Below are 11024 nucleotides of genomic sequence, written 5' to 3'. Positions count from 1 at the left end.
AAAAGTTTGACTTGCTATGACTGATATAACATATGTGGTTGTCTTACCCAGCTACCTTAAGATGAATGCACTAACTGTAAGTCGCTCTAAAATGGACATAATAACTTTGATCACTGTGACATTCTGAGAAGTGTGCTGAAAGGTTTTATATATTTTACTTATACAAATATCTTGCGTGTGAAATGTAATACTCAAGTGTTGAATGGTTGGATAAGAACTTATTGTCAAGTTATAAATGTGTTAAGTATTTGCCTTTAATGGAGCCTAGCAAATACCGGATAAGAATTGTAACATTGTAATAATGAGGCTCTTAAAACCACTTTATGCAGTGATACTTTAAATAAAGGTCAAATAAATAAATAAAATAAACTATACATGCGCTCTAGAATGAAAAAGTGAAAGTGACGTTTTAGAGGCACGGGTGCCGAACTACGGATACCGCTGGAGGGCAATATTTTCTCCCTGTTCGGCTTTTCCTCTCATAAAAAAGGAGAGAGGGGCTGTAGCAATGGAGGGGGTAACTGTAGGGCACGTATTTGACGCCGAATGCATCCTCAACAAACGTCCACGAAAGGTATGAAATAACGTATCTTATCATAATATGAAAACATTAGACCCTGTTCAATCGTTTAACTCTTTCCCAATCGTCTCCTTTGCAGGGGAAGTTTGAGTATTTGGTGAAGTGGAGAGGGTGGTCGTCCAAGTGAGTAGCTATTTAGCAAGCAGCTGGCTGAGCTAAACAATGACAACAATGTAGCCCTTGAGCCCCTGCAACCTAGGATTTATTTTACATCCGTAGTATTTACAATCGGAGAATGTTCCCGTGGCTTTGGATAGACTGCATGATGCATGGAAGAAAGACGGTGGTGTTCGCCGTTTCTGTGTCTTGCTTTATTTTCTTTAGCCCGAGCAGCTTATATTACGGTGCCAAATCGGTATCCAGTAACGTGAGCAGGCATCATCCTACTACGGTAGCGAACTGTAACAGCGGAATATGGAACGCCCACTATTTTCATGCACCCGTGCTTTCGTCGTGATTTACCAGTTTACCAATAATGTTGCTTAACGAAACCATCTTTGATGTAGCTGAATGTAAATCTCCGAGCAAACGCTCCAGTTTCAGCCATTTACACTTTTACGCTAGCCCTAAACGATGAACAGCTACCCTCTCAATATTTGCTATTATTCAGCAAATATTCTTAATATTTTATTTAGACACAACGTGAATTATGTTTGTTTTTGATATGATGCTACTATTTCTGACATTGTATCTGAAAAAGGCGATACCCCCCATTTAAACTAGATGCAACTGAACAGAGAATTCATGGTTTGACATTATATTTGCAATGTCTCTCTACTGTGCTCTAATAAACTGTTTTATAATGTCGGGTTTTCTTTACAGACATAACAGTTGGGAGCCTGAAGAGAATATTCTGGACCCCAGATTACTGGCTGCCTTCCATAAGAGGTGTGTTATTAATATCATACTACAGCGGTTCAGTTCTTTGAAAAGAACACATTCATATTTAATGTAGCTACATGGTGTATTAGACCTGCCCTGGTCAAATACATCCTTCCTCCTTTCTTTCCTTCCTCCCATGCTTGAAGCAATCACTTATATCTGACTTAATCATATTGATTAAATCAATTAAACAGAACCCATACTTTCACTTATCCAGCTATTAGATCAATAGTCTCTTCAAGTAAGGAAGGATGCATTTTTAAAGAGACAGAACATTGTCACTGACCGTATCAGACTCCATGTATGTGTGTACCTTCTACAGAGAGCAAGAGAGGGACCTACTCTTCCGTAAGAGAGGGAAGAGGCCAAGGGGACGTCCACGGAAAATTCTGGTAATCATCACACTGTTGCTGCTATTCAAACATATAAGATGTAGTCACGACTCACTACAACAAAATGCAGCAAATTAACTTCCCTTTGTCATGTTAATTATACTTGTAATGTCTTCTCAATGATTGATCCATTATATTTACAACCAACAACAGTAGCAGGAATCCATTTGTTTGTTTGGATGATAATGCATGCGTACAGTACAAACCTTTCTCTCTCCATGTCTTTAGGAACCAGAGCCAACTGAAACCAAATCTGACCGCTCCTCCTCTTCATCCGGCCTGTCCTCCTCTCCCTCCTCCTCTTCCTCAGAAGAAGAAGAGGAAGATGAAGACCACAGGAAGAAGGCAAAACCGGGTCCTCGCCTCCGCAACCTCTACCCCGTCCCCCAGAAGAGGCCCCAAATTGTGGTGGCCAAGAATGAGCCCGTCCGGAAAAAGCGCGGGAGAAAACCGCTGCTCCCCGAGCTGAGGGCTTTGAGACAGGCAAAGACCCGGCCGCCCCTCCCGCCCCCTCCTCCTTCTCGCCACCACCAGGTTCTCAGGCCCCCCCGCGAGCCCTTCAAAGAGGAACCCCAAGGGGGGGTGAAGAAGCCTCTGCAGCCAGCCAGTTTCACTTACACTGGCCTGAGCTCCAGCCGGGGCTCCAGAGATGAGGTGGCACCCCAGGGGGCTGCTGGAGGGGCCTTCTTCCAGGCAGGGGCCTCCAAACCTGGGCCGCTGAACTCCATATGGTCAGGTTGCTCCATGTCGACCAACACCGCCACCCCATCCTCTCCATCCTCCGCTTCCTCTCTCAGCAGACCTCCCCCGCCTTACAGTAAGGGCTCGTCAGAGCTGAAGCGCTCCCTCTCTGTCTCCGACGCCAGCAGTGGCAGAGCAGAAGGGATCAAGGTGGCGTCCTCTCTAAAACCAGGGGTATCTACATCCACATCACTCTGTCTCCACAGCTCCAAGACATCCAGTGGGTTCGGGGGCTCTCCGGCGGCATGTAACCCAGCTCAGCGCTTCCCAGCTGGGCAGAGGAGGCAGCAGGAGGGCCCTGGAGGTCAGGCGGGAATGGTGGTTCAGCAGCAGGGAGCCAAACCCACCTCCCCTACCCCTCCCTCGGCCAGAGACCGCATCAGTCAGGCCCTCAGCCTCCGAGCTCTCAACCTGCAGAGCGTCAAAAAAATTGCGCCCGGCAATGGTCTCCAGGGAAACGGAACCTCCGGCACCACTGGAGTTGCAGTTTCGAGGTTGAGCCTGAGAAGCAGTGCCAGCCCGGCAGGAAAAGGAGCAGGGGGAAGCATTAAAGAGACGCACACCTCGTCTGGGCTGAACCAGGGCCTGGCGTCGGGAGGGTTAGGGGGAGGGGCACTGCACTCTGGAAGCGTTCCACCAGCCAGAGAGGAGAGGGGGGAGAGCGGGAAGGACACTGGGGCAGAGACGGAGAGAGAGATGGACAGCAAGGGACTAGGGGGTGTAGGGAGGGGGAATGGAAGAGTGGAGAAAGGGGGGAGTGTACAGGCACAGGGAGGCGTGTCCACGGCCCGCAGAGGCGGAGCTAACGGGGGGAGACAGGAAGACAGGAAGTCAGGACAGAGCCTTACCGTTAATGACCGGAACTCCCGGAGCGGCGACAACTCCCGGACCCTTAACGAGCTCAGCACGGGTGACTCAGACGACACCAGCAGCAGCGAATCAGAAGAGTGCGACTCCTCCCCCTATCCCGACAACAACAACAACGGGGCCCGCCTGGTCTCTATGGAGATGGAAACGGAGACGGACTGGCGGCCAGCGCGGAGCCTTCTAGAACACGTGTTTGTCACTGATGTCACCGCCAACTTCGTCACGGTAACAGTGAAGGAGTCGCCGACAAGCGTGGGGTTCTTCAACGTCCGCAATCACTAAAGCCTGTCTGTGGATGTACAGGATGCCCCTAGACACTAGCCATTTCCCCTCACAATGGTTAAAGGGACATTACACTTTCAAATCAAAGTTTGACAGATATTTTCAGACCTCTAAAGTCGTCTAATGTCAAGATAAACCACGATAGCTGGATCTACACAAGCTATATCATGTGACGTGGTTTCCTTAGAATACTTTAGAGGTCTGAAAACATCTGACATTTTATTTATGAGTGAAATGTCTCTTCAAGGTAAGAATCTTGAGGGAGCTTAAACTCACTAAGCTGATCCTGTATCTGTGCCTAAGGGCAACCTATACCTGGAGTGATGAGGTACAACATGGCATTAGGCTTGATTCCAAACCCATCCCTGGTCCCTTTAGCCCATTGATTGCCCCTTTGAAGATTTGCAAGGATTGGATCTGAGACATAACAGTCAAATAGGCTTGGGCCTGGTTCCATTTCTGCCTTCAACCCCTTCGCCTATGTCCTTCATTTTTCAGCATATGTTTCTCATACATATCCAGTGTTTTTAGATCTGTGAGGGGGAGTCAACAAGGGATAGGGGAAAGAGAATGTTTTGGTATTGGACCCTCGTCAATTGAAGACTTTTGCGAAGACATAGCTGTCTGTATAGCTATGCCAGCATATCCCATCTTACTTTTTATTCTCTTTGGACCAAAGGAGTCATGAATGTGAATTGTGTATTTTAAAAAATCTGTTCAATTTCTTATTCTGTCAGTCAGTATTTCTCTTGCACTACAGTATGTTATTGTAATATTTTAAGCCAATTATATTAGACTGAAACATACCTACTCATCTCAAGCAGGCATGAATTTTATTTTACAGTTATCTTCCAGTGTTATCCCTACCTACCTACCTGTGGGTCGAAGACCATTTTAATTGAATACAATCACAGTCAGCATTAAATATTAAGAGCATCATAGGAGGTTGAGAAGTGTTTTAATTTAATTTATATTTGTACATATGTTACTCTCCTGTTGATATGAATATGTATCTGTAACTCTGGTGCTTATTATAGCTTCAGAAACTCGTAGCCTGTGTGCCTCCTGCCATTTCTAAGGTATTTAAATAAACTGTGAGTACTTGTAAAAGTGGGTGCTTAACCATACCAAAACGCTCTTGTTGTTGTTGTTGTTAAGTCAGTCAATCACATTTATTTTATAAAGCTGGTTTTTACATCAGCAGCTGTTACAAAGTACTTTACAGTTACCCGGCCTAAACCCCAAACAGCAAGCAAAACAGAAGCAACAGCACAGCAACTAGAAAAAATCTAGGAAGAAACCTAGAGAGGAACCAGGCACCGAGGGGTGGCCCATCTTCTTCTGGCTGTACCGGTATGTTGTTTTTGTTTTCGTGATTGGTAGGTGCATCTCTGTGGTCTGTACCAAAGATTGGCTATTATATTGACAAGATATTCGAGTGACCGCTCTAACGATGGAAATACATTTTTATTTTCCAAGTTGACGAAATGCCACGTGCGTTCCACTTATATCAGCACATTCGTCACAACCTAACCATTACAAAACTTCTGTTCTATCAAATAAGCCTCTCACCTAGCAAATTAGCGCAAAAAAAAAAATGGTAGACCAATTTCGACACTCATTGACATACATTTCGTGGGCAGATTTTGGGTGGAGTAAAACCTCTCGCTTTGCCTCTTCTCTGTACACATCTTCCAAGTTGGCTGTCCCCCAGATGTGTTTGGAAGCACAGTTCACAAAGCTACCAGCAGATGTCACTGGTGTATGGCAATATCACACCAAACCCCTGCGTCTCCCAGTGCACTGTATCATACCCAAGCAGTAGACAAGGGGATCCCAAACGTTATTGGCCCACGACCCCATTTTGCTAGCAATTCTTTTCACACGACCCCATCATGTTAAAAAAAAATAATAATGTCATCAACAGCCAATGTTTACTTTTTAAATCTGGGCTATGACAGTCTATTACAAATCAGTCTGACAGTATTTTGGACAGTATTTCAATCTGAAGACAGTATGGTTTGAACTGACTGAAATGCATCAGAAAGGTATTGGGAAGTTCAGAAAATCATCAGGCAATAATGTTGTGTGATCTTCTGTGTAGAAAATAACACCATCATTATGTTCTTTTCCCCCCAGTCTGATTTAGTGATTTGTCTTGTCCACTCAGTTCTAACGGCTTATGGGCATAGTAAAGGGAAACAGTATGTACAGTTGAAGTCGGAAATTTACATACACTTAGGTTGGAGTCATTAAAAGTCGTTTTTCAACCACTCCACAAATTTCCTGTTAACAAACTATAGTTTTGGCAAGTCTGTTAGGACGTCTACTTTGTGCATGACACAAGTCATTTTTCCAACAATTGTTTACAGACAGATTATTTCACTTATAAGTCACTGTATCACAATTCCAGTGGGTCAGAAGTTTAGATACACTAAGTTCACTGTGCCTTTAAACAGCTTGGAAAATTCCAGAAAATGATGTCATGGCTTTAGAAGCTTCTGATAAGATAATTGACATCATTTGAGTCAATTGGAGGTGTACCTGTGGCTGTATTTCAAGGCCTACCTTCAAACTCAGTGCCTCTTTGCTTGACATCATAGGAAAATCAAAAGAAATCAGCCAAGACCTCAGCCAACATTTTTTTTAGACCTCCACAAGTCTGGTTCATCTTTGGGAGCAATTTCCAAACGCCTGAAGGTACCATGTTCATCTGTACAAACAATAGTACGCAAGTATAAACACCATGGGACCACGCAGCCGTCATACCGCTCAGGAAGGAGACGCGTTCTGTCTCCTAGAGATGAACAGACTTTGGTGCGAAATGTGCAAATCAATCCCAGAACAACAGCAAAGGACATTGTGAAGATGCTGGAGGAAACAGGTACAAAAGTATCTATATCCACAGTAAAACAAGTCCTATATCGACATAACCTGAAAGGCCGCTCAGCAAGGAAGAAGCCACTGCTCCAAAACCACCATAAAAAAGCCAGAATACGGTTTGCAACTGCACATGTCCTCTGGCCTGATGAAACAAAAATAGAACTTTTGGGCCATAATGACCATCGTTATGTTTGGAGGAAAAAGGGGGTGCTTGCAAGCCGAAGAACACCATCCCAACCGTGAAGCACGGGGGTGGAAGCATCATGCTGTGGGGGTGCTTTGCTGCAGGTGGGACTGGTGCACTTCACAAAATAGATGACATCATGAGGAAGGAAATTATGTGGATATATTGAAGCAACATCTCAAGACATCAGTCAGGAAGTTAAAGCTTGGTCGCAAATGGGTCTTCCAAATGGACAATGACCCCAAGCATACTTCCAAAGTTGTGGCAAAATGGCTTAAGGACATCAAAGTCAAGGTATTGGAGTGGCCATCACAAAGCCCTGACCTCAATCCTATAGAAAATGTGTGGGCAGAACTGAAAAAGCGTGTGCGAGCAAGGAGGCCTACAAACCTGACTCAGTTACATCAGCTCTGTCAGGAGGAATGGGCCAAAATTCACCTAACTTATTGTGGGAAGCTTGTGGAAGGCAACCCGAAACGTTTGACCCAAGTTAAACAATTTAAAGGCAATGCTACCAAATACTAATTGAGTGTATGTAAACTTCTGACCCACTGGGAATGTGATGAAAGAAATAAAAGCTGAAATAAATCATTCTCTCTACTATTATTCTGACATTTCACATTCTTAAAATAAAGTGGTGATCCTAATTAAATGTCAGGAATTGTGAAAAACTGAGTTTAAATGTATTTGGCTAAGGTGTATGTAAACTTCTGACTTCAACTGTACGTATGTGTTCTTGAGAGTCTTATCTTTCAGTGATGGGGTCATACATATTATTTTGTAGCTTAAACCATTCAAAAGATTCTCAGAACCTGCATCACTTTTTCAAAGTGAAAAAGAAAGCATAAAACATTTTCGAAATTGCAAGGGATGTGTAGACTTTCACTAGGCACTGTATATTACCTAGACAACCCAGTATATTACCTAGACAACCCAGTATATTACCTAGACAACCCAGTATATTACTTAGACAACACAATATATTACCTAGACAACACAATATATTACCTAGACAACACAATATATTACCTAGACAACACAGTATATTACCTAGACAACACAATATATTACCTAGACAACACAATATATTACCTAGACAACACAATATATTACCTAGACAACACAGTATATTACCTAGACAACACAATATATTACCTAGACAACACAATATATTACCTAGACAACACAGTATATTACCTAGACAACACAGTATATTACCTAGACAACACAATATATTACCTAGACAACACAATATATTACCTAGACAACACAATATATTACCTAGACAACACAATATATTACCTAGACAACACAATATATTACCTAGACAACACAGTATATTACCTGTGTGTGCACGCACACACATTATGCAATTTAACTCTATCTCAACACACACACACACACTTACACATATGCAATTCACATTTTCTCACACATACACAGTGCCCTCTGCCACTTACACACACTCTGTTATGGTTTGAGGAGAGAAATAGTGTGTGTGTTGATGAGTGTGTGAATGACAGAAGCTATCATTCCACAAAGCTGCAGATTCTGTGATTTATGGCCAGGGCCTGTCCAGCTCTGTGGAATTTTCCCAAAATAAGTTTGTGTAAACAGAGTGTGACAGAGAGCCCCTCAGAGCAGACTGGTATGCATAAACAGTTTGAACAGTGTGGTGCAGTGTAATCCCCCCCTCCATCCCTCACCTCCCTCCTCTCTCCAGTCAACACACACACACACACACACACACACACCTGAGTGTTCACAGTGCTGCACACACACACCTAGACAGACACGGAGACACACACACACAGTAATACACTTAGGCAGGCACACAGATGTATATAAAGACAGACATAATACACGTTGACGTTAAAAACAGACATAGTGACATCATAGGCTGACAAATACTGTATACCCACACGCAATAAATACTGTTTACCCTCACACAATAAATACAGTATACACTCGCACAATAAATACTGTATACACTTGCACAATAAATACTGTATACATTTGCACAATAAATACTGTATATCCTCACATAATAGATACTGTATACCCTCACACAAGAAATACTGTATACCCTCGCACAAGAAATACTGTATACACTCGCGCAATAAATACTGTATACACTCGTGCAATAAATACTGTATACCCTCGCACAATACATACTGTATACCCTCGCACAATAAATAATGTATACCCTCACACAATAAATACTGTATACCCTCGCACAATAAATACTGTATACCCTCGCACAATAAATAATATATACCCTCGCATAATAAATACTGTATACCCTCGCACAATAAATAATATATACCCTCACACAATAAATACTGTATACCCTCACACAATAAATACTGTATACCCTCACACAATAAATACTGTATACCCCACACACAGTAATACATTTTGACCCTTACATGTACACACACACACACACACACACACACACACACACACACACACACACACACACACACACACACACACACAGCGTGGAGTAATGTTATGTAACCCCCCTGTCTTGTCCCCCTCTAGTCCATACCGACAGGTCTCTTTGTCTGGATTGGAGGAGTCTCCCTGACAGATACACACACAGACTACCATCCATCTGCACTCTGACGCCAAACCACATTCTCTCTTTCCTTCCCTCTCTCTGGGTCTCTCTCTCCTTCCCTCTCTCGCTGTCTCTCTCTCCTCTCTCACACTCTCTCTCTTCTGTCTCTGTTTATCTCTCTGTCTCTCTCCTCTCTCACACTCTCTCTCTCTGTTCTGTCTCTGTTTATCTCTCTGTCTCTCTCTCCTTCCCTCTCTCGCTGTCTCTCTCATCTCTCTCACACGCTCTCTCTCTTCTGTCTCTGTTTGTCTCTCTCTCTTTCCCCACTCTTTCTATAATTTTTACTCTCTCACTCACGCACGCGCACACACACACACACAGTGTTGTATAACTAACCTTGTGGGGACACACAATTCAGTCCCATTCAAAATCCTATTTTCCCTAACTCCTAAACATAACCCGTACCCTTACCCTAACATTAACCTGAAAACCTAAACCTAACCCTTGCTCCTGACCCTAACCCTAAAACTAACCCTAGCTCCTAACCCTAACCCTAAACCTAATTCTAACACTAATTCTAACCTTAACCCTAAACCCCCTTGAAATAGCATTTGTCCTTGTGGGGACTAACAAAATGTCCCCAGTTTGTTTGTTTACTATTCTTGTGGGGACTTCTGGTCCCCACAAGTATAGTTAAACACGTCACACACACACACACACACACACACACACACACACACACACACACACACACACACAAAGCTCATAATTGCGGATTAATGCTTCTATCACTGTTCAGGAATGCTGGCAATAACTGAGGCATGTCTGATTTTGAGTTGGAATTTTTAGAACATACTGATGATATGGAAATGCTAAGTCAGCCCTTCCATTGACACACACACACGTACACACACACACACACACACACACACACACACACACACACACACTGGCTCCACCACTTCTGTGACATACCTATGACAGGTTATGACACCCCTATGACAGGTTATGTCACCCCTGTGACAGGTATGGAGTGGGAGGGTTGGGAAAAGTCGGATATCACAGAGAGACGTTCTAAAGTTTTCACTTTAGTGTGAGGAGACATCCTGCATCTCCACCCACCGGCGGGCCAAGACAGGCTGCCGCCAAGCCTCACACACACACACACACACACACACACACACACACACACACACACACACACACACACACACACACACACACACACACACACACACACACACACACACACACACACACACACCTTAAACGCAGGTAGGCAAGTGCAGACACACAACCTGAGCAGCTTCTTGCTTCACGCATAGCAACTACTGCAACCTGCCGCCAAGCCTCGTTGTCTCGAAATGCCTGCCATTGTTCACCCCCACTGCCTGCCCACACCCTCCACATAATCCACAGCCTGCATGATAGATACCTCTCATTGATAGAATGTCATTAAACTCCAGGGCAAAAAATCGCTGAGAAAACTCAGGGGATGTTTCCCCAAATGGCACCCTATTCCCTATATAATGTACTACTTTTGACCAGGGCCCATTCCCTATTTAGGGAATAGGGTGCTATTTGGGATGCGACCAAGTTTTTTAAATGTGATTTACCTAACTCCCCTCTGTTTCTCACTTAGAGCAG

At 43.8% G+C, this 11024-nt stretch overlaps 1 protein-coding gene across 2 annotated transcripts; it reads left to right on the top strand.

Annotated features, from left to right (window-relative positions):
• Positions 1-498: 498 nt before the first annotated feature.
• LOC311100787 (chromobox protein homolog 2-like) lies at positions 499-4877 on the top strand. Of its 2 annotated transcripts, XR_014609852.1 has the most exons (6): positions 505-574; positions 660-703; positions 1403-1468; positions 1785-1854; positions 2083-3831; positions 3944-4877. XR_014609852.1 is itself a non-coding variant. In XM_084141748.1 (5 exons), exons 1-5 carry the CDS (start codon positions 509-511, stop codon positions 3742-3744), a joined length of 1908 nt encoding a protein of 635 aa, XP_083997874.1. In that variant the 5' UTR covers positions 499-508; the 3' UTR covers positions 3745-4877. The 2 variants fall into 2 exon arrangements, 1 of the variants encoding a protein (XP_083997874.1); XM_084141748.1 differs by having other exon boundaries at positions 499-574; positions 2083-4877.
• Positions 4878-11024: the final 6147 nt, after the last annotated feature.

This window comes from Coregonus lavaretus, assembly GCF_964263955.1.
Source record: "Coregonus lavaretus genome assembly, chromosome: 25".
In the NCBI taxonomy this organism is placed as follows: Eukaryota; Metazoa; Chordata; class Actinopteri; order Salmoniformes; family Salmonidae; genus Coregonus; species Coregonus lavaretus.
This window is presented reverse-complemented; position numbering and strand designations above follow the sequence as displayed.

What these genes read in the sequence shown, in the direction of transcription:
- LOC311100787 (XM_084141748.1), top strand. Translation starts at nt 509, where the DNA reads ATGGAGGGGGTAACTGTAGGGCACGTATTTGACGCCGAATGCATCCTC. An exon ending in TGGAGAGGGTGGTCGTCCAA is followed by an intron (nt 704 to 1,402) that starts GTGAGTAGCTAT and finishes TTTTCTTTACAG; the next exon opens with ACATAACAGTTGGGAGCCTG. An exon ending in CTGGCTGCCTTCCATAAGAG is followed by an intron (nt 1,469 to 1,784) that starts GTGTGTTATTAA and finishes TACCTTCTACAG; the next exon opens with AGAGCAAGAGAGGGACCTAC.